Source organism: Amphibalanus amphitrite, unplaced genomic scaffold (assembly GCF_019059575.1).
Source record: "Amphibalanus amphitrite isolate SeventyFive unplaced genomic scaffold, NRLGWU_Aamphi_draft 000388F_arrow, whole genome shotgun sequence".
Classification (NCBI taxonomy): Eukaryota; Metazoa; Arthropoda; class Thecostraca; order Balanomorpha; family Balanidae; genus Amphibalanus; species Amphibalanus amphitrite.
The window spans coordinates 505,001-527,539 of NW_024881882.1; the positions used below are offsets into that span (position 1 = coordinate 505,001).

General features: G+C 50.7%; 3 protein-coding genes across 3 annotated transcripts in view; 1 reads left to right on the plus strand and 2 right to left on the minus strand.

Annotated features, from left to right (window-relative positions):
- The window catches only part of LOC122390249 (homeobox protein orthopedia B-like), a 38,203-nt gene extending 25,863 nt beyond the window's left edge, over positions 1-12,340 (plus strand). Inside the window, exons 3-5 of the mRNA XM_043382982.1 lie at positions 10,111-10,267; positions 10,689-10,871; positions 11,045-12,340. Coding sequence (XP_043238917.1) covers positions 10,111-10,267; positions 10,689-10,871; positions 11,045-11,256 — 552 coding nt within the window. The 3' untranslated portion in view covers positions 11,257-12,340. The remainder of the gene's footprint in view (positions 1-10,110; positions 10,268-10,688; positions 10,872-11,044) is intronic.
- LOC122390250 (zinc metalloproteinase dpy-31-like) lies at positions 6,981-9,655 on the minus strand. The gene has a single exon (XM_043382983.1). The coding sequence runs from the start codon at positions 9,391-9,393 to the stop codon at positions 7,453-7,455; it is 1,941 nt and encodes a 646-aa protein (XP_043238918.1). The 5' UTR covers positions 9,394-9,655; the 3' UTR covers positions 6,981-7,452.
- An 811-nt stretch (positions 12,341-13,151) lies between the features above and the next one.
- Positions 13,152-22,416, minus strand: LOC122390248 (DBH-like monooxygenase protein 1 homolog). Its single transcript, XM_043382981.1, has 11 exons — positions 22,134-22,416; positions 19,899-20,009; positions 19,349-19,513; positions 18,739-19,026; positions 17,477-17,674; positions 16,918-17,017; positions 16,419-16,585; positions 15,799-16,041; positions 15,233-15,372; positions 14,695-14,866; positions 13,152-13,874 (listed from the first exon to the last, which is right to left on the minus strand). Exons 1-11 carry the CDS (start codon positions 22,284-22,286, stop codon positions 13,719-13,721), a joined length of 1,893 nt encoding a protein of 630 aa, XP_043238916.1. The 5' UTR covers positions 22,287-22,416; the 3' UTR covers positions 13,152-13,718.
- Between the last annotated feature and the right edge of the window lie 123 nt (positions 22,417-22,539).

Genomic DNA, 22,539 nt, shown 5'->3' on the forward strand with positions numbered 1-22,539 from the left:
CCCTGCTCGAAACGAGCCACCACCAAGGCGAAGGCGAACTAACGCCGTAATGCACTCGATTCAACGAGCTGCTATTTATAGCTTTATTTATGTCGATATCAAGTAAGCTGACGCAAGTTTCAAGTCTCAGAGTCGGAACTGAAATAATTGAAGGAGTGCTACCGAATTTAATTAAAATACTTTTGAAGGACAAACTTACGTATATCTGACAGAAGAAGTGGAAGCAACAAATCGGCAATGGCTTTACATCATTGATCATTGTCAAAATTATGCAGTAGGATCAACTTTTGGCCGCTATCGGCAGCCAATTGTTGTCCAACCGTCACCGATGTGTCCTCCCAAAAGGTCGAGGGGACCACCGTCTCGTCTAGGGGGCGCGACGGGTCACCGTCAGCCCCTGTCGGCACATTACCAGCTAATATCGGCATCAGCGGCAGAATGGTAATGCCGCCGCCGGCTTACCTCTCCCCGGGAGGCGCCACGATTGGATGTTCGGCCAAGATAAATGGCGTAATTGATCTGGCCCGGCCGGCCCGCCGGGAGCTATAGCGGGCGGCCGCCCCCGCTCAGCACGTGTCAAACGGCACGGCGCGGCGGCCCGGCGCGGCGGCCCGGCGGCCCGGCGGACTCTGCACACACCTACAACGAGCGGCCGGCAGGATATTGGGCCCAGACCCACGGCGAGCGATGAACACCTGTTTGCGACAACTGAACTCTAGTCAACAGGTCACATTGAGTGGTCAACATTTCAAGGTCGAAAAGAATAACGGTGACAACAGTAGAGACGTCAATCGGATACCAAACCGATGCCAACTTGATATTTGGTATTTCAATCGTAATGTGTTTGGTATTTTGTTGGTGTCATAACTAGCCCTCACTAATGTATAAAGGCTAAGAAATTGGTAAAAATTGGTATTTCCCTCAGTTTCCCAAGTTGGTTTGGTTTCGGTATTTTCTCGTGGTTTTTGGTTGGTATTTGATTTGATATCGGTATTCCGATTCTCCGTAATTGACATCACTAGACAACAGCATATACCTAATGCGGCAAACACCTAAAGCATTAAAAAATTTCGATACCTTTAGTATAATATACCTTAAGTGGCAAAATACCGAAAGTAACATCAGGACAGCAAAATATCGAAGCCGTAAAATATCGAATTAAACGACATCGAACTGACAAAGCATCGGAAAGACAAAAATCGAAAGTAAAATTTCAAAAATACAACATATCGATGCAGATAAATCTTCGAGGCAATGGCCTCTGCATCGCCTCCCCATAGGTGCCCAATTTCATTAGAGGGATACTGGAAAACAAGGATAAGGATGGTCTTTGGAGCTCCAAGCCACTTGCGCTGGGCGCAGTCACGTTCTTTGCATATTTGTTGTTGTTTTTAAAAGCATTTTAGTGAAAATGCTTTTCGCCATTTTTAGTGAAACACCCGGTATTGTCTACATAGATTATTTAGAGCTGTCGCAAGGGATAAGCAATAACATCCAAGAGAGACCGGGGTGCGTGGAGGTTCTGACGGATCAGCATGCAATGGACATAAACGACATTTTTACATCATACGGGGTCCCACATGAACGAAACCTAAAAATAAACAGCATCTAATTAGAATGTAGGAAACTGCGACCATGATACAGAGATAGAGTGAACCACACAGCTCAGCGTAAACGTCGGCGATCGCCAAACGATGACCGACTGCAAGCACAACACCAATTGACTGGAATATAAGGCTGTGCTTATTTCGCATTTTCAGTGTCAGCCTGCTCCGTGTGCCCTTACGCTCACACTCCAGCACAGAACGCACTGAGGCATCTACAAACTAAGAAGGTAAACATCGATTGGGAACAGGATTAGCTGCGTAGGCAGCTCGAAGCATGTCCTTTCATATGCCATTTGTTTCAAATGATGCGCTCTACGCTAGTGGAGACGGTTCTGCATTTTCTGCAGGAGAGCTCGATGGTTTCCCTTCGTAACCATCTCCAGACCGAGAACCACCAGACTGGTGATAATCCCCAGAGGAACCATGAGCAGCACGGACAGCACATCTTCCAGGGATATTTCACGATAGCCACCAATGGCTTTTTCGCATATGCTTGGGGTCCTTCCTGGTAGGTAAGCCATCAACTTCGATCTTATGCCCATTTCTGCCAGGCTGGTCAGCACTTTGGTGAGTTCTCGTTTCAAAGCGGCCCTTCCTTTTGCCGCTGCCCAGTAGGAAGGTGTAGCTTTGACAGGTGTGTTCTGCAGAGGAGCGTAGTTACAAGCGTCGTCGCCAATGTCGTGCTCCATAAAGTGCATGTTAACGAAGGTCATGATCTTGGGACCAAATGCATCCTGAATGCTGATATTATTTGTCAGTACTGGTATCAGCCTGTCTCCGCTCATGATACGCTCATACAGCTGTCTCTCGGAGATGTCCTCGCTGGAAGCCAGAGCGCTCATCTGGGATACGCCAGGTTTGATGGCCACGTGCCAGTCGGGCTGTTCGAGGAACTCGCGTACGCTGCTGATGGGTTTGGTGGCGGTGTTAGTTATCAGAAACGACATCAGGTTGGCCGTGTAGTTGATGTAGATCAGGATGCCCATCACCCAGCCGAAGATGGTGGCCGTGCGGCCGGCCAGCGACCGCGGCGTCCTGTCCCAGCCCTGACCCAGCACGGTCATGGCGCCGGCGAGCAGGCACGAGCCCCAGCCCATGTCCCGTACCACCACGCTGTCCTCGGCTCGGGGGCTGCTGAGTTTCAGCGTTGCTCGCAGAACCACGGACAGGATCAGCAGCGAGGCGACCAGCGCCCACCATACCTGACCGCTCAGAGGGCGCAGCAGGCTGGCGAACATACCCAGCGAAGGTCCCGGCGCGCGGTCCGAGCTCAGGCGCACCACGAACGATATCTTCTCCATCTCCACGGGCACGTTGAGAAAATCGACGACCGCCTCACGCTGCGGCGTTATGGACAGCAAGGAGAGCGCCACGTCAGCGCGACCCTCGACCAGCTCGGCGATGACGCCCGTCCACGAGCCGTTGGCGGTGAGCATGCCGTAGCCGTTGGTGCGTGGCTCCACGATAGTGTAGTTGAGCTGCAGTTGGTCCGCCACCAGCCCCCACAGCTGGAACAGGTAGCCGCCGCCGCGGACCGAGCCGTCCGCCAGGCGCTCCAGGGTGACGATGGGCGGGTCGTCGAAGGCGGTGACCCGCAGAGTTCGGTTCAGCGCTGTCTCCTCCACCTCCCATCCCGGTCCGAGCTGCACCAGGTCGCCACGGCGCTCCATCGCGGCGGGCTGAGGTCAGCTCAATGGGCGAATTGTCAGCTCAATGGAGTCCTGACAACCTGACGGCCGGCGCCCGACATCGCGCCATTGAACGAACTTTGCGCAGTCACCCTTGCATTCCACAAGAAATGCCGAGGATAGTTTCATCGTCTAACTGTCGCACTTGCAAAGAAGAAGCTATTGTGCCTGGGGTAATGTGAGGACCCAACATCTGTTTATGGGTTTTGTTACGCCTAAAGTATAGGCTCCACGGCACACTTTTTCGGTTTTTCGTTTCGTTTTTTCGCTTTTTCGGCTTCAGTAGACGATCAGCTTCACTTGATAACATTGGTGTAGCTCCACGGCAGCGAAACCGAAAAAACGAAATTAGCAACTCGAAAAAGCGACGCGAAAAAACGAAAAAACGACTCGAAAAAGCGAAAAAGCGACTCTAAAAATCGAAAAAGCGAAAAAGCGAAGCGACTCGTCCAACCCAAAAGTTTGGATCGACAATCAGTTTTTCGGCTTCAGCACGTGACGATGTGGTGATACTGATGCATGTTTCCAACGATTCATATTTCGGTACTCCTAATGGAAAAGAAGGAATGTAATCGCTCAATAGTATTTCAGTGTCGATATGCACATATTTTCCACGTGAAAGGATTGAATAGCGGTTAATTATGCGAGATATCATATCAGGTCGCGAAAGGTATGCACAATTTTCGGTAATAAATTTCGGTAAATGCATGCTACTATAGAGCGATGAAAACACATTCGATGTGTTCCACTGGACGATACAAATCGACTGATATGCATCACGAACTTTCCGGCCAGGTCATGACCTCGACCAGTCCAGTTAGCTTAACCCGCGCCCTGCTGGGGGGTGTTTGAACACCCCCCCTTGTGGTTTTTCGCGTATATCTCAAAAACGGCGGCGCGGAGCGCCGCCGTTTTTGGTACACCTTATCATACATCAATTCTACACATGTTTTGAAAATTTCAGACCAAGGTCATTCAAGGTCAGGTCACCAGGTCACTTGAAGTGACCTCACCTCATAAAAAGTTTCAATGTCTGTCATAGCTACACCGAGTGACCGATCGCTTTGAAACTTTCAGCGATTGCTAAGAGTAATAGCATGTACAAAATGTATATCTCAGAATTTTGATATCGATGACCTAAGGTCAGGTCAATTTTGCGACCTCCCCATTATAAGTCTATGGGAGAAAATTGAAATGCGCCTCTTTTGGACGAAAGACATTATAAACACTCCCAAACACCGAATTACAAGTGGCTTAGACACACTGAACATGAAAATGGTGTCCGTGACCCTTGTTTATGCCCTGAGGTCATCTTAGGTCACGAATGGTATCTAACGGTTTTTCGCAAATAACTTTTGATAGAGGCATGCTAGAGCGATGAAAACGTCTTAGATGTGTTCAGTTCGACGATACGGATCGACTGATATGCAACATGACCCTTTCCGGTCAGGTCATGACCTTGACCTTAGGTCAAATTTTCAAGTTGACCTTTCAAGGTCAAGTTATAGTTCATTCGATGCGTCTTGACGAGAAGAACACGATGCCGGTAAAAGTAAGCTCGTACAAGGCTTGGGTCAAAAGTTATTACAGAAAAACTGTTTCCGAAAAAATCGGCTATTTTTGCAGTTTTTGCCCCCTGCAGGCAAAACCGTTGATGTTAGGTCAAATCTGAGAGAATTACTCAGAAAGGGCGTTAATAGGGCTATCGAATGCGCTTTTTCGCGGCGCTGTAGCTGTATTGGTTCCCGAGTTATGCGTTGGCTTCTTGGAAATTTTCGACATTAGACCTGGAAATCGGCGAAATTTTGCCTTCAATGACCTCTGGTGACCTGACCTTTGACCTGACCAAAAAATTGACCGAAGTGATTTCGTCATTATTTTTGACGCTCTTTCGAACGCCGCCTTCCGCGTATTGCTACGTGGCCCAGGAGCCGAGTTACAAGGGGGGGTGTTCAAACACCCCCCCCCCCAGCAGGGCGTGGAAATCCAGGACCCCCAGCCGGGCGCGGGTTAAGGTTCATTCGATGCGTCTCGACCAGAGAAACACGTTTCTGGTGAAGGAAAGCTCGAGCAAGTTAAGAGTCAAAAGTTATTGCGGAAAAAACTGTTTTTGCAGAATCGTATATTTTGGACGCTTATGCCCCTGCAGGATAAACGGTGGACCTTACGTCAAATCTGAGGTCATGCTAGCGAAAGAACGTTAAAAGAACGTTTGATTGCGCCTCTCCGCGGCGCTATAGCTCTATCCATTCCTGAGCTATGGACCGATTTGTCAAAAATTGTCGAAGTTTGACCTATAGATATTGGCGACATTTTACCTTCGATGACCTTTGGTGACCTGCCCTTTGGCCTACACCTGACCTAAAAATGGCCGAAGCAGTTTGTTCATTATTTTTTAGCTCTTTCAAGTGTCACCTACGGCGTGTCGCTACGTGGCTCAGGAGCCAAGTTAGAAGGGGTGTTCCCCCTTCCAGCAGGGCGTGGAAATCCAGGAGTCCCAGCGGGGCGCCGGTTAGTAGCTGAGCTGCTGGAAGTTTAGTCAAGCCAATTTCCGACTACAAAACAGACGAGATCTAGTTTAAGTAATTTCCATCTGTTAAAACAGACAACAAAACAGACCCCTAAAGCCCCTAGGCAAAACTGCGACCAAAGCATTGCACTGGTTGCAAACAATATAAAAAGAGCTGGCGGTTGCACAGCGCGTTCCAACTAAACAAAAATCAGCGAAACTCGAAAAACTCAAGTCACGAAGCGATAAATCGAAAAAGCGAAAAACCGACGCGAAAAAGCGATAAATCGAACCGAAAAAGCGAAAAACCGAAAAATCAAAAACCGAAAAAGTGTCCCGTGTAGCTTGACCTTAATGCAGGCGCTTTGTCTGTTCACATGAACTGCTAGCTAGCGCTTATTCACGCAACATTATTTCGATATGGCTATTGGCTAATTGCACTCGCATACAGCATGGCAGGAACTTTCACCTTTGGCGCCACCATTTGTCAAACTTCTAAGTGAGGTTGATGGAAAAGGCCATCAAAAGATAGTATAAAAGTATCAGCTGTCAGGGCATATCTATATCAATAATTATATAAACAATAAATTTGAAGTAGATTTCCCGTCCTCTAAATGCACCCTGTGTTCGTACATGTCGGGGCGACGCGAAGTCAACATTGCCGAACTCAGAAATATGGTTTAGGAATTATAGCATATGCACCACTTCACGTCGGTTAATAAGCGCGCATGAGAGCTGTACTCACACACACAGGGGTGACCATTGGCAAAAAGTATAAGTAAGTAATAGTGTAATAATGAGCATAACTATAAGTATCAAAGAAAGTATCACAGAGGCGCCGTCTCTCGGAAGAGGGAAGGGCGCCTCCACGACCTCCCTCCGGACTCATGTTTGATTTTAGGTGCCTACTGCCTGAGGTCGCCCATGTGACATAAAGTTGGCTTTGCACGACAAGTCCTCTGGTCATTGGAATATGGCGTTGGAAACCAACGAAACTGCTTCCTATAAGAGGAAAAGGACATAGTGCCACTAAATTTATATGTTCGCGTTACCGTTAGATCTCAGAGGAAAATATTCTGGAGAAGTGGGCCATGGAGACGCCGCTGTTCAGATAACCCCTTCAGGCCTTCATTTTCAGGATACCTACATGCAAAATTAATTTTGAGAAAAAGCCGCTAAATTTCAGCATTTTATTTTCCACCGTTTCGGAGATGCTCATGAAAAACCGGAGGGGTGGATGAAAACACCCCCTACCCATTTTATTGTAGGTATAGAGTGTAGGAATAACGTCACTTGAGTTGGTCATCAGCAGAGCTGTGCCCACTGCCCACAGTTCGACCATCTTCAGTTGAATAAACTGCTGTCGTCTGCAGTTGAGATGCGCGCGCCATTGCATCGGTTGACCATTATCTTTTGTAAACCTACTTGAATATCTAAATATCCTTGTATTTCGGCAATTTTTGTACTGTGAATATCTGATGGCACTTATTTGAAGGGTACAGTGAGAGTTTCACAATGCTGTCATTTCATTGTTTTCAACGGGGCACGCTTTAAAATTAACAGCGCCGTATGAGCCAACAGAAGATGGTGGGCAGCCCGTGCCCACCTCACCACGTAAATCCGGCAACAGTACCGTCGAAAATCAACTTCAGTCGGAACTGTCGCTAGAGTCACTATCATCATCGGAGGAGGAGGAGCCCTGCGATTCCTCTTTGGAGCCTTCTGGGTCGGGCGGCTGTTCGTCAGTCTTTTCCTGTTGAAATCTCCTGTATCCGTAGGCTGATGCCAACATGATCAACCCCAACACCAATATAGCGACGATTAGAATCGCGTTCTTGTGGATCGCCTTTTGTATCATCTTCTGCGCTTCTGCCACTGCCCCGACGAACTTTCCGTGATTTTTCTCCTCGACACTGAGGCTGTCTTCGGGTCTGTCCAGGAACGACACGGTGAATTTGAACTGCATCGACTTCCTCACGGTCGCCGGTCCCCCGCTGAAGGAGAGCGTCCACCCGGCCATGCCGATGATGTCCAGCTCGTTGGTCCTGGACCGCAGCACTGGCCGGTACCCCTCCGGCTCGTTATTCACCAGCGAGGAGATACTCTCCGTCCGCATCTTGCCCACCGCCCCCTCTCCGATGTACACATGCATGCCGTACTGACACTCCAGGTCGTTGGCCATCCACATTTCTACGGTGTCGTCAAAGTTGCTCTTGATGGATGCGAAATCGTGCGCCACGTCCACATTGATGCGAGTTTCTTCGCCGCTTTTGATAATGACTGTGATGAACTGGCAAGTGTTGAAGTCCGGCCGCGGGTAGTTGTGGTTCTCGTCGTGCATTCCTTTTCCCTTCATATCCACCAGGCCAGGCTCTGATATGTCCAGCATAGCCTTAGCTCTATCCAGCACGGGGAAAATTGGTCCGTCTTTTGATCCACATGAGCTGCCTGAGAAGCCTTTTGGACAAATACATTTGCAGTCCTTTCCGAGATAGCCAAAGTTTTTACACTTTGGTGCACTTTTGCCACTGTCCTCGCAGCTCTTGGTCCATTTCGATACACATTTGTATCCCAGGTTGACGATCATACTATCATAATGTGTCTGCAAATAGCCACCAGGCCTATGATAGTCGAACATGTATTGATAGTGTGGATTTTTGTGAAGATAAACAGGTCTCTGATCAAGCCCCGCGAAGGACGACGTAGCATAGTGCATCAGTGACATCGGGTCATAAGGTTTCGGGGCACCATATACCTCCTTCGGACAAAACTTCCCTGCTTGTGACCACGAATGTTTAATAAAATGCTCCGCGATCTTCTCTAGTTTTACTTCAATGTTTTCAAACTGCACGTTGATGTGCTTATCACGGTCTGGTCTTGCCATTTCATGCAGCAATCCAAGAGCATGTCCGAATTCGTGAGCAGCGGCCACCAGCTCACAGCCTCCCGGCTGAACGGACATCTTCTGGGATGACCGGTCTTTGCCCGTTCCATAGTGGCGGCCCAGCAGCGACCAGCAGCCTCCGAACGCCCCGACGCAAACTGCTGGCTCGCCGATATCAGCATCACACTTGTTCGGTGGCTTCTTAGAAAACTTAATGCAAGTGTTGTCTGACCAGCTTTTTACAGCCTGCTCAAATATGTCTTGGTCGGCTTTCGTTTCAGTATCAAAATAATAGGCTACTATGGTTTCTTTGCCGTCGTCTAGCCAAAGTTTACTCCTTACCTCTAAATTTTGGCGACCTTCAATTGCTCCGAGTTCAGGAAGTAAGTCCTCTGGATAGAAAGCAACATCATCAAGTATTCCAAGAAGCCGACCATTCGATCCATCTTTTACCGTATATCCACGGCTCACGAGCAAAGCGGTCAATTCTTCTTTAGTGAAGTTCATAGAGCTATCCTCTCCCTTGACAACTTCATAATTTGCCTTGGTATTATAATCTGTTTTCACTGACAAACTGTCCTCGACGTTCTCAGATTTTCTTAGCTGAATGCCGATCGGCTTGTTGTCAACCTGTCCATCAAGAGTAGCAACAACACGGAGTATTTGTAATTCAATCAGGACGAAACTGAGAAGAAATGTACGCATAAGGTAGAAAATTATCCAGTGTAGCAACTAGTTAGCACCACTGGCATATTGTGGTGCTAGAATTTAAATCGCAATTGAAATGCCCATATAGGGCTCTATTTAGGTGTTGGTTCACGGTGCCCAGTCGTTACTTTATCCTTTGCCTTTAAAATAAACGGCCATATTGGTCATTTAGTTCAATGGTTTGTTTTACATGAATCACATTTTTGAACCCTAGGGCAGGCAAGAATTATCCATACTTGCTCCATACACTAAAATTTAACTCAAAGCCTGGAAGGTATCTTTAATTAGACATCACCTTTCTCGTGCCAACCTAATTAAAGTACCTTTATTTGGTCGTTTCCCAGACATTTCGATCGACATCGTCACGACATCTACCCTGAGCGCGTACCGAGACTCATTGAATATCGGACATGCATGCAATGCTGCTTGATTAGATGCAGCAGTTTTTCCGCGAAGCTCTAGCTCGATCAGAGGCCGAACGGCAGGGAGGTCCAACTGACCCCCCTATATTGCAATGTCTTTTCATTAAAACTTCAGCATTCGTAGGATGAAATAACACATGTTTTTTTATCGACGGGCTAGCTAATAGGCATGCATTGTGCGGCATCCACATAACTTGATAACTCACACACTTCACACTTGTCTGACTGGAGACGGCCGGGACGAAGTGTAAGTACGGACTAAGTCTGAACCTATTCCCACCCCTCCCGCCAGGTCTGGTTCCAGAACCGGCGCGCCAAGTGGAAGAAGCGCCGCTCCAGCGGCGGCGGGCTGCGGCCGCAGGTCGGACTGATGACCTCACCCCTCGGCTCCGGGTGGGGCATCGGAGACGGCTTCTCCGGCGGAGAGACCCGCTGGTCGCTCGGCGCAGGTGAGGAATGGGGGAACAGGCGATCTGAGACCCCGGACCGTCCAGCGGCTCTGTCGAGTTGGATGGGTTCTGTCGATCGCGTCTGACCAGTGGCAACTTCAACGGTCTGTTTGTCAGGGTCAGAGGTGTCGATGGGATTCTATCGTCATCCCTGTGACCACTGTAGTGATCGGCGATCGCTGCGGCAGCCCCTTTGCGATATAGCCATGTTGATGCAGTCTTCCGTTGCCCCACCCTGATCCGCCGCAGATGGGATATCAGTTGACACTGGGTATGGTGGACTCGTTACGGTTCCTAGTGACCTGCTCGCCACCAGGAATGCCTGTAGGTGTGTGTTAGTCCCTAGTAAATAGCCCGCCACCAGCAATGGTGGTGGGTATGGGTCAGCTTCCACTGACCACTATGATCGTCCCGCCACCAGGAATGTCTGTGGGCTCGGCGCCGCTGGGCCTGGGCCGCAGCTCAGTTGGCCAGCTGGGGCCTCCTCCATCCCAGATGGGCGTCTCGGGCCCTCTGAGTCAGATGAACCAGGCCATCAACTCAATGACTGCCGTGGCCATGCCCAACACGGGCTATCACACCCAGTACGGCCTGAACCCGCTCGGTAAGTGCAGCAATGGAACAGCGCCACTCCAGCAGGGAGAGATTAAACAGAGAGAAAGCCGAATGAGAAAGAGTGCCCCTTGCAGCTCAAGCTCACCTCCCTGCCATTGACGTGTGTTCATCCCGGGCTCTACCTGACGACTGACCCCGTCTCCCCCCTGTTCGCCGTCGCAGCGGTGACCAGCTGCGGCATGGCCACTCCTTCCTCGGTGGCGGGGGCGGCCACCTCGGTGGCGGCGCCGCCTACGCCGCCCATGGAGCCGCCCCCGCCCGGGGCCGTCATGTCTGGCCTCTACTTCAACGGCGACAGCTACAGCGACGTCCGACGGCGCATCTTCGAGAACTCCACGCTGGGCCAGAGGCCGTGCGACTCACAGCAACTGTGACAACCAGCCGGCGGCGGCGGCGGAGGGCTCTGAGCGGCCGCCCCCGCCCCCGCCCCCGCCGCGACCGACCCGGCCGCCGCCCGGAGCTAATCAAAATGGCGGTCTGAGGAGTCCGCTGACCGCAGGATGTTTGCGAGTGGACACTCTGAATGGGTGCATGGCTCCGGTCCGTGACAATGTTCGTGAGTCGTGACTCACACGGTGACTCGATCCGTGACTCGAGTCATAAAGGGTCACATCCGTGACGGTTCTGTGTGATGTCCTGGGGTGCCGGATGAGACATTGGCACCCTAGAGTGGGACTGGGATTCACTGGAACTGACCCCTGCGCTGTATTCGAGCGTCGATATATGTGTATGCGCAGGAGAATCGGCCCACAGCCCGCCCGAATACTAGGCCGAGTCAGCCCCCCCCCCGCATTTTCCAAGCTTGACGCTCCATAGCTGCCCCCACAAGACGGCACCAGATCATAAGCCGGGGCTGGGTTCCGTCGGAGTCTCGAATGACTGATGATGTTTCTCCGGGCCAGTCTGGGTGTTATAAGTCGGGCCAGAAAACACCGAGTGTTCTGAGTTGCGCCGGCAGTCACCGAGTGTTCCGGGCCGCACCTCTGGTCACTTCAGGTGACCTAAGATATTCTGAGCCATTCTGAGCCAAATGCTGCATCCATCAGCGCCACAGTGCGATGTGTCGCGGTGGTCATTGGTTAACGTGGCGTGAGTTGACGCTGTATGATCGCTCGATAAGCGGCGCTGAAGTCTGAACTGTTTTGAGGTCGAGATCAGCCGACTGGGATCTGACCCATGCTCAGCGCCCAGCATCACGGCATGTAAAAAGGGGCGGCCCAGGCCAGCCAAATCGTCCCTCTACATCCCGCTACTCACTTTACGTAGCGCAAAGTGCAATGTTTTGTTGTACCTGCTGCTTCAACAGGCAGTGAGACTCGATGTACCTAATATGTGCGCGCGAGCGACTGCCCAAACTGCTGTATATGAGCCAGCTTTAGGTAGATCAATGTGCCCGTGTATACCTGCATGCTATTCTTTACATCATCCAGAGAAGTAATAAATGTAAGTCTCCGTGTACACAGCGCCTCTGCGGTGGCCGGCTGCCGGACACGCCTCTCTCGGCCACTCGGCTCCGGCCAGCATTGATCTGCCGTTTCTGGGCACTCGGACATTGGGCCGATTCACAGAAGAAACTAATTCCCCACCCGTCCGACGGGAGATTTGCAGCCGCCCAGAGCCGCGCCGCTGAAAGTTTGCCGTAAAGAGCGGCCGAATCTGGCCCAGGCTGGCACGTGCTATCTCCATAGTGCATAGGCGGCTTCTAGCAGCGGAAGTAAACTGAAGCCAAGTACATTCCAATATGAATGTGTGTGTCTTGTTTATTACCTATGTTTCAAGGGCGTTGCTAAGTTCAGTCCATTTCTGCGTTTTCGCTCAATTATTTATGTGTATTGTATGTACATTAGAAGGAGAGGAAATCTTTAGCCTGGGTAAAGAGACAGCTTCAAAACTCGATGGTGTGGGGCTCGAACTCGAATTCAGAACGATGTCGTTTGATGCGTTTGGCTGCTTGCTAGCAACCGGTGCCGAAAGCAACGGTAGATCTGAATGGTCCGTATCGTTATCATCATCTATCCCCGGTACACGCTTTTTATTATTGAAATAATTACCAGGAACCAGTTTACTGGAGACGTATTGTTTATAGTTTAGATACGTTGTTATAGCACTTCGCATTTTGCTTTGCTTAGCTGAAACACTCAGCCCTTACGAAGTCCACTCAACCGTACCATGCGTTACGCCAATACGCCTCAGCTGTAGTCCAATATGTTTGGATCAATTAATTATAACTCCCATATAAATTGCCTAGAACACTTTCAAAGTTACTAAAATTAACGAAAGTAATTGTTTATTAACAGATAGAAGCGCAATTAAGATAAGAACAAATAATGGCGTATGTACACAAATCAGTGGCTTAAATAAACTCCTAACAGCGTGACAATCGAGCCCTCATGGCCGCTCAACAATGCTAATACAATCTTCTGGCGCACTGGCGTTAATATTTCCATAGATAACATGAATCATATGTATTTACATATTTCATCACAAACGCGGTAGGCTACATTTCGGCAAAAATATCTTCGCATGATTCGCTCATGAATTATACTAGGTGCACAATGGTTTACAGCGCCAATTCAAGAAGCAGTCTAAAACTGAGTCCAAAACTGCTGTGACTTTCAATGGATATCACATCAGCTAACAGCCAGGCACATTCATCGATTACATACATTGGTAAGCACATGTCATCAATTCGCCTCTAATTGGCTCTCAAGTGAAAGATTCGCTTTAAAAAGTCAACAACAGCCAGCCTTCCATCGTTCGCTATCCACGAATGTACAACAGCCACACTCTCACTGTACCACCTTTTCTCGCCCTTCCCACCACTCACCGCCCATGTTCAGTTCCCGAGGACGGCCGAGACTGCGACCACAACTCCGAGCAGGACAGAGGGCACCAGGAGCGCCCCGCCCCGGGAGGGCTGCGGGCAGACGGCGTCCCGCACCAGCCAGCCCTGGGGCTCGACACCGGGCGGGTACCCAGTCGTGTTCCGCGTCTGAAAATACAACCGTACGTGGTTAAGGGAACGTGAGTAGATATATAGGTCTTTTGTGTGATCAGTGTTTTCAGTAATAATAGTGGATCCCGATGCCTCCCAGTCCCCATGCTTAAAGTGGTCTTTAGAGCTGAATACACAGGACGTGAAATATATCATGAAACGTCATCAAACGTGTAAAGAAGTGTGATGCTATAGTTAAAGGAAATAGTTCACTTTCACGAAATTATTTTTTTTTGCAACGATTTATTATTTTTTATGTTCAAAATAATCAGCAAAGAAAATAAAACCTTTTTATAACAAAATATTTTTTTCTCTATATTTTGATATAGGAAGAACTTTTCAGTTTCTGTAAGGCACACGCGATCCAGTATGAAAAGAGCATGGGTCCCGAAAATTCTTCAGAAACAGAGAAATTATCGCAGCCACCGGCATTTGGGCGATCTGCTCGATCTAATAATGTTCCCCTGAATGTCCTAATTGATCAGTACGAGAATTTCTCTAGAGTTCTCGTAGATAATTTCTCTAGTTTCTGAAGAATTTTCGGGACCCATGCTCTTTTCATACTGGATGGAAATATATGCAAGGCACACATCCTCAACGCAAGACACCTTTTCGGGACGAGAAATAGAATATCTTTGCCTAGGGTGATCGTTGGGCTGTAAAAGCTCCTGATTTATGCTCGTCTCAGCCCAAGCTACGGAACTGCTATTCCAGTTCAAAACCCATGTTAAAAAGTGAACTATTTCCTTTAAGTCTAAGCATTTTCGTCACCTCTAGGTCCTAACAACAATCCGGCTACCACACTTGCAAGCCTCACTGTTTCGAGGACGACTCGGCCGAATTCATAGCACTCCGGCACGTGGGTGCCGCGCCAGGCGACCTCACTCAGCGCCGTCAGCCTCTGATCAGACCAGTCCAGATCGTTGGCATACTCCTGCAGTGACAGCCCATTAAACTCGGCCGGAGACGTGACCACCAAATCGTGACGGCTGAGAAAGAACAGGGCGGGATACATGACACGGCTGAGAGATAATTGAGAAACACACGGGAGAAATGCGTGATGAAATCGTCACACAGAGGGGCGATTTATCGATTGGCGAATTCAAATTGCTCCGATAATTCCTCAGGTTTTGCATTGCACACCTGTTACGTATGTTACTCCTCCTCTGTCTCCACTGGGCCCATTGAAGACGGAGCAAACTCAACAGATTACGAGATTCGTTCTGGATACTATCCCGCAAGGCACGGCTGTCCGGCGGAACAGCATAACGCCTGGCTGGGTAGACTGTACCGCACCACCGCGCCGCTCGGCCGGCCGCCTTTGGACGCGCACTGCTGTTGCCATGGGTACTGACCCGTCGCGTCTGACCCCGCTGACCCCCAGGGCAGAGAGCAACGGCTCCTTCTGCGGCGTGCTGACACACTGCGCCAACTGCACGGCGGGGTAGTAGAGCATGAATATGACGCACATCTCCTCCTGGGTGGCCCGGCCGCCCTGTCGGCAGGGCAGAACAGAACAGTTATCGGGTGAAGCCATACGAAGTGAAATAACAAAACACATTTTGTAAGTGGATCTATATATACATTGTCATGGATTTATATCCATCGATAGTCTTATTGCCATGACACTTCATGCTTTGAAACCGACGGCGTTGTAAAGGTATTTCGGTGTCGTACATCTCGCGAGAATTATAGGAAAACAAAGCGTGACTTGCTGAAAATATGCCGATTAAATGAACGACAAACGAGAAAACTTGAACCGTCCCTCAACGAAGCAAGTTGTATGCAACAAGGGATCCGTCTAAAAAATACTAGTCCGCGTAAGCCAGAAAACCGGACGTTCTGTCTTTCTGCATTTCATCCCACAACTGCCCTGCACCGTCCCCTAGCCCTGTCGCCACTACCCAGCGCCACTACTGACCAGTGTGGCGTTCTGCCTCTCCGTAGAGCGGTAGACGCACTCGACAGTCAGCTGGTCGCCCCTGGCTACCCTCCTAGGGGGAACATGACGCAGTTGCTGGTAGTTGAAGTCGTAGTTGTCGTCACGCACGATAGATGGCAGCACCTCCGTGTTGCCCTGGAAGTGCCTCAGGCGGATTTGCCGGCCGAGCAGGTGGGTGTGCGGCAGCGCGGCGAACACGGTCACACCCGAGTCGGGCAGCGCCTGTGTGAGATGGTCATAATTAGTAAACGACTGGATAATAAAATCCATCGGACAGGAGCATGGACATAAGGCAACAATAAATTGTTATGAAACAAAAAAGAGGGAACATACAATAATCATTGCCAAGTTGCCTAGATTATTTATTTTGCTGGGCTAGGTCAGGCATCAGATAAGAAGAAAGGAGAGATTGAGAGAAAAAGCTTCCACCAGTTGGTGCGCCTCATGTGAGTCGTCGCCCTCTCCCCCTAGTCGTGACCCGTCTTCCAAGAACCGGTGACCCGTCCCCACCACCCGGTGACCCATGACCTCGTCCCCAGCCCTCTGGTAACCGCTGACCCCGTCCCCAGCCCTCCGGTAACCGCTGACCCCTCGCTCACCAGCTGGAGGCACTCGTCGGAGCAGTGGCCGGCCACGGGCAGCGTCCTCTGTCCCGGAGGAATCAGCTGCAGCTGAGACACGTCATGGCCGACGATGAGCATGGCGGCGTCCTCGCGTCTCGGCTGAGGCGTCAGCGTGAACTCGAGACCGCTGCTGTCCACCACTCCTGACGAGAGGATAGGCACAGAGGCAGGAGCGTGAGTCGTTAACAAGGACTGGAGTCGTATAGTTTGTCATCTAGGCTCTACTAGAACCGTTCATATATTCAATGATTTTGAGATGTAAATGTAGCATACGGCAACTGCACCTAACTACCAACTGTTTTTGAAATCCACCATGACCATCAATCAAATCACTTGTAACCAGCCATCAATCAGCTTACCAGCCACTATCGATCACCTCACCAGCCACAATCGGCCAGCTCACCCCAACCATCTGTCACCCCATCGATCACCATCGGTCATCTCTCCAGTCACCTGTCACCACTGGTCATCTCACCGGTTCTGTCCTGCAGGTCGTAGTGCGTCTCCAGAATGTAGAACTCGGCTCCGTGGTCGGGACCGATCGGGTAACCGGCGTCTGGCGGATACTCGAAGTCCTGTCAAACGCACTGTGTTTGTGACGGGATCATTTCAGTTGGACAAATAACGAAAATGTGACGCCTTACAAAGTATAAAGCACATGCGGACGCTGCTTACGTTACTGTTAAAAAACACATTTAGAGACACCGCTAAACATGACAGGTCCCCAGTCAGAAAATTGTTTGCTTCCCGACGGGACAGCGCGCATGTGCAAAGTTGCAGCGAACGATGCATTTTTTTTTTTATAAAACACGTGTGCACTGTGCCGGCAAAACAAACTTTAAAATATGACTCAATTTCCCCGCCATGCCTAACTTTTACACTTTTAAGTTTGCTTTCTGCTACCGAAAGTCGAGACAGGCGGCACGGAATGTGCTGGATCACTCGCCTCCCCACTGACGCGGAACACCCCATACAGCGATGGCCCCCCGACAGCCGCGCGCTGCGCTATCCTCTACCCAGTACCCAGTACCCACCTCCCCACCGACGCCCCAGCCGGCGATGGCCCCTCGACAGCCGCGCGCCGCCGGGGGCATATTGGCCGAGTAGCAGCGATAGCCGCCGCCGCCGCCGTCCGCGTGCACCGCCAGGTCGGAGAAGTCGTGACCCGAACACTGGTACACCAGCATGTGGTGGACGATACGCTCGCTGCCGGGCTGGATGAGCGGCCGGTACTGTCGGATAAATGGGGAAAGGTGAGATGGAGGGCAGGGAAGGGCACAGACGCAGGCTGCTGGGGCACGTCTTGCACGAAAGGTCTTGGGGGAAAAAACTGGGAATATTCATACTGATCAAATTGTGGAATGTCATTGTCATTGTGGACAAGATTTCAGACATTAAACCATGCATGAGTCCGCTGAAAATCGGCGACTGAAAACGCTCGGGACTGGAACGCTAGCTATCACGGTCACTGATGTCAGAAGTATGACTCAATTGGCTCTGTCCCGGATGGTATACGCGATGTTCCGGGGCCGAAAGACGGCTGTAGCGGTGACCAGACGCAGTACCAGATGGTGGGGCTGACTCAGCAGGAAATGATGCAGTAGAAGGCCCCAGCGGACCACGGGAAACAGAGTGATACTAAAGGAAGTTGTCGGCGCAGGCTGGTGGGAGGTGGAAAGGTCACCCGCTGGTCTGGTCCGGTCTGGACCAGCTGGTCTGGTGGTCTGGTGGTGCCCAGGGCGGCAGGATCAAGGGCAGTCAACACAAGAAAAAGGGGACAGCACAAGTCGGATTGAAAGCACGGTGAATGGAAGATTTAAACAAGTCTAAAGTAAGTAGAGCACCTACGAGTACATGTTAGTAGGCTAGTGAGTGGCCAGACTGGCCAAAGCACTGACTGGGTTGTTTGCATTTCCAAACAACGTTTTACGATTAAGCTGAACCGCCCGACTACCCTGCAAAGGCGGTAATATCACAGTCCAGTCGCGTTGCAGTGAGCCGTGCATACGTAAATTCGGCCTTGTTTCGCAACGACAGAAGTCTCAGGTCGAGGCGCCTGCGTAGTGGCTAGAACACACAGATTAAAAGGGTCGGGTGTGCGCTGTTCACCGCGCTCTTAAAAGCCTTTGTCCTAGCATACGTGCTAGCCAGCCATCTCACCACCCTGCATGTGAACTGACATTTGTTACGTCAACAGGGGCACGACATAGCTGACGCACTGCGTTACTTCCCGCATCCCTCGTTCGTTGCCGTTCTTCGTTAGGTAATAGCGTTGTTTGTCGTAGCGTTAACCCACCTTTATGACATGATGTTTGGTGGTGAGCTGAGGAGCGCGCACCACCCTGCACCAGTAGACGGTGCTCTCCGAGGGCAGCCGGGCCTCGTGCTGCACCACATTCCAGACCACGGGCTGGGCGGCGGCGGCGGCTGGGTCGCCGGGCGGGGGCGGCGGCGGCGGCGGCTGGCCGGCGGCCGGGTCCCTCAGGTGGATGCTGCGCTGGCCGCGGTGCTGGTGGCGCTGAGGGGACCCTAGCGGCTCCGGGTCCGACTCGTGGTAGGCGAACAGCACTCGCTGGGTGTCCATCTGTGGGAGCGGTCGATAATAGTCAGATGGCGACTCTAGGCATCGGCGCGAGTGATTCGCAGCAATGAGTTCGATGTTGCTCGCGTGAGGAATACCCATTGAAAGTTATTCAGCGAAAACACATTCATTACAAAATATGACATGCTTCGATCAACACTGTCACGCAGATAGGGGTTAACAACATCACACCGTTGTTATACTTCAATTACTTTAATTCATTGTTATTCCTACTCTGAACGCTAGACCAGATAATCGGTAAAGCTACAGTGTATTGGTAAGCCAAACATTCTGGGTCTCTTACGCACCACTGCACCCCACTAACCGTGATGTCTCTGTTCTCGCCTTGCACGGCATCGGGCAGACACGAAGGCGTCAGAGGTCGAGTGAAGGTCACCACCGTACGGGTGCTGTTTTCTGAGGCTGCCACCAGGTGGCTGACCTGACGCTGGTCGGCAATCAGCTGATACGAGTCAGCTGAGTGCATGTCCTGTGAACGACAACACGTCGCGACTTGGGTCATACACGAATATTGGACACAGGTAGCAGAGACGTCAATTTCTTTGAGTGATCAACAGAACCCTTTCACTAGGTACTTTATCATCGCAAGCAGTGAAAGCGCTGCGAGCGGGGACGGAACTAAAATCTGCTTACGACGATAACACACTCAATATGATTGGTATTTGGTAGTGAATCCTAGATATAGCCTAGATTAGTATATTCACCCACATGAAGGCACCGAGTTGCGAGTCGCAGTTACATGAGTACCATGATAAGCGTAAAGCGCATCCCGGTTTTACTCAAATGCTGGAGCGTCATGAATCCTTTACTGAGTACCAAGTGTACCAAAGCGGCTTGTACCGCTCAGAGCTCACCATTAGATAGGGCATGCCATCCTTCACACCGGCGACTACCATGTCCGAGTTAGCCATCGCTCCGGTAGGAGAGAGGCCGAATCCGACCCAGCCCAGAGTGGTCGCCTCCAGCTGAACAAACAACATACGCCCGTCAGCCACGGAAAACAGACAAGCCGAGTCGACAGAATGTCAGCATCGATCGCCGTGCCTGTCACTTTTCTTCACCGATATACACAGAGCAAGACCCTATATACCACGCAGAGGACACAAAGCTTTTGTACACGATAGAGATCCAGGGTAAATAAACGGCCTTGTCGAAAATGACAGATAGGAGATCGTACAAGTTCGATTTACACCGTTCTCTCTACCTGATCCGCCAATTTCAGAGGTTCAAGAGGTCAAGCCAAGGTCCTTGTAACATCCACATGAGATCAGCAGCATATCTAGTATCTACAGAGCTACATATCGGGACGAGCCATCAGCATCAGCGGAAGTCAAGATCAATTATTTGCTCATGTTTTTTTGTAGGATGATGCTCACAGTGTTTCTATTTATTCCCAAGTATTATGTTCATGCATGCCTCGTTTATCCTGGAGTTCGTTTATCGTTGAGTCGTTCTTATATTTTATCGTTGAGTCGTCTATAAAAAGATGAATTCGCAATTAAAGTTGATTGCTTGTCGAGGGTATATGCAGTTGAGTTCATAACGCCTGACGCCACTGACAACGCGTGGAAGTTGCAAGAGCCTTGGCCTGGGCTCTTGAACCTAAATGGACTACTTAAATTTAAACAGTAGGTAGGGCTCTTACACCTACACTATGACAACAAAAAGGTCCATAAAACGACAAGCACAGGAAAGGTACTGATCAGCGTTGCCCAGGGAATGCAGACACTACGGCTACTGATCACTGATGGATGAATTTATGAACAGTAGTAGTCAGTGAACGACACATATAACGGACGGACAACATGGGCCAGGCAACGATAAATACCTATAGCAGACGACAGTGGTCAGTAGCCGGCAAATACAGGGTGTCCGGAAAGTCCTGGCGCTTCTTTTGGACGCCGTGTAACGCGCGCTGTGATTATTGGACATTCAGCCAATCATCACAGACATGACCCCTCGTTGATTGCTCAGCCAGAGGTCGTGTAAATATGACCTTGAAATCGTTTTCAGTGATGGGTAGATGGGCGAAGATGCGCCTTGTCGCTGAATGCCTGCGCGCGGCGGCCGGGTGCGACTTGAACGAGGCTCGAGTTGCAGCGCAATGCGGCGTTTTTCGATGAATGGTTTAGCAGGTAAAGGCTTATTTCGACTCGGGAATTCCTTAGAAAATATCCTCAGACCGTTTCGAACGCGATATGGGAACGGAGCAGCATTTCAGCGCGGCAATCGAAGAAAGTGCGGGGGTCTGATGGACAAAAATGCCCCATCATCTTCGTCAATGTTGAATAAATGAATAACAGGCTGGCCCACGAGGGGTTCCTGGACAGCCACATCAACCCGAGGGTCAAGACGACATGCCCTAAGGGTCACTTCGCATTTCAACAGCACAGAGCACCCTCCAACAACGCCGCTGCCATTCAAGCTAAACTGACAGAGGAGCTTGCCGGGCCAGATCACCGTGGCGAAATGAGATCAGGCCGCCTTATTCTCCTAACCTGACCCGCTCGACTAAGGCGTGCTACGCGTTTTGTAGAACAGGATCTAGGCCATTTCTCACCCCAACCTGGAGTCGCTGAAGACTCGCATCATGACAGCATGGGAGGACCTGGAAATGCCCCGCATCGTCAAAACCCGCAAACGCTTCCTCCCCTACGTCGAGGCCGTCGTCGGCGCCGGCGATGGTTACATTGAATGAGCACGTAGCGGAAGCATGTGGCTTGGTGTCCCTGGTCATTGTTTTGATCCATTGATTAGTATCTATGAACCAATGGTATTTGTTTTAGAAAATGTTGAAAAGCGCCAGAACTATCCGGACACCCTGTATACCAGACAAAAATGTGAACGATGATGTGAACGATCAGTGAACGATGAAAAAATAGCAAAGGCCAGTGGCCGGTAAATATCAATATAAGACAACGGTGGTCACTGGTCAGAGAAAGACCACTATAACAGACAGCAGCGGGCGAGAGTGGCAAGTAAATATTAATAACGAACAGAAGTGACGGGCGTTAAAAAATAAGGTACCTAATGTAACAGGCAGCGACCGACGAACAAAGCAGCAGCTGGTGTCCGCTCTCCGCTCTTACCTGGCAGGTGAAGTTTCCATCGTGAATCCGCCACTGGATCCGCACGGATCCGTCGGCCGCCAGCACGGCCTCACTGTCCCATTTCTGCGCTGGGACCGCCGACAGCGACACGGTCAGGGTGGCCAGGGCCACCAGCACAGCGTCGAGCACCATACCGAACAACTGTCACCACAGCAGACAGCGGCGTGGTCCGGCGCCGGGCACCGAGTGGCCGAGACAGCGGACACAGAGCGCTCCGCAGGCCGGTTCCGCCGGAACAGGCGCGGATAGCGCCACCGCCAGCCTTCGGCCCGTCCGGCGGGCGGAACAGTGCCCACTGCCCACTGCCGTACCATACGGTCCGTCCAGCTGCCCCAGTGCCGTACCATACGGTCGGCACTGGGGTCGTATACCATACTGTCTGACC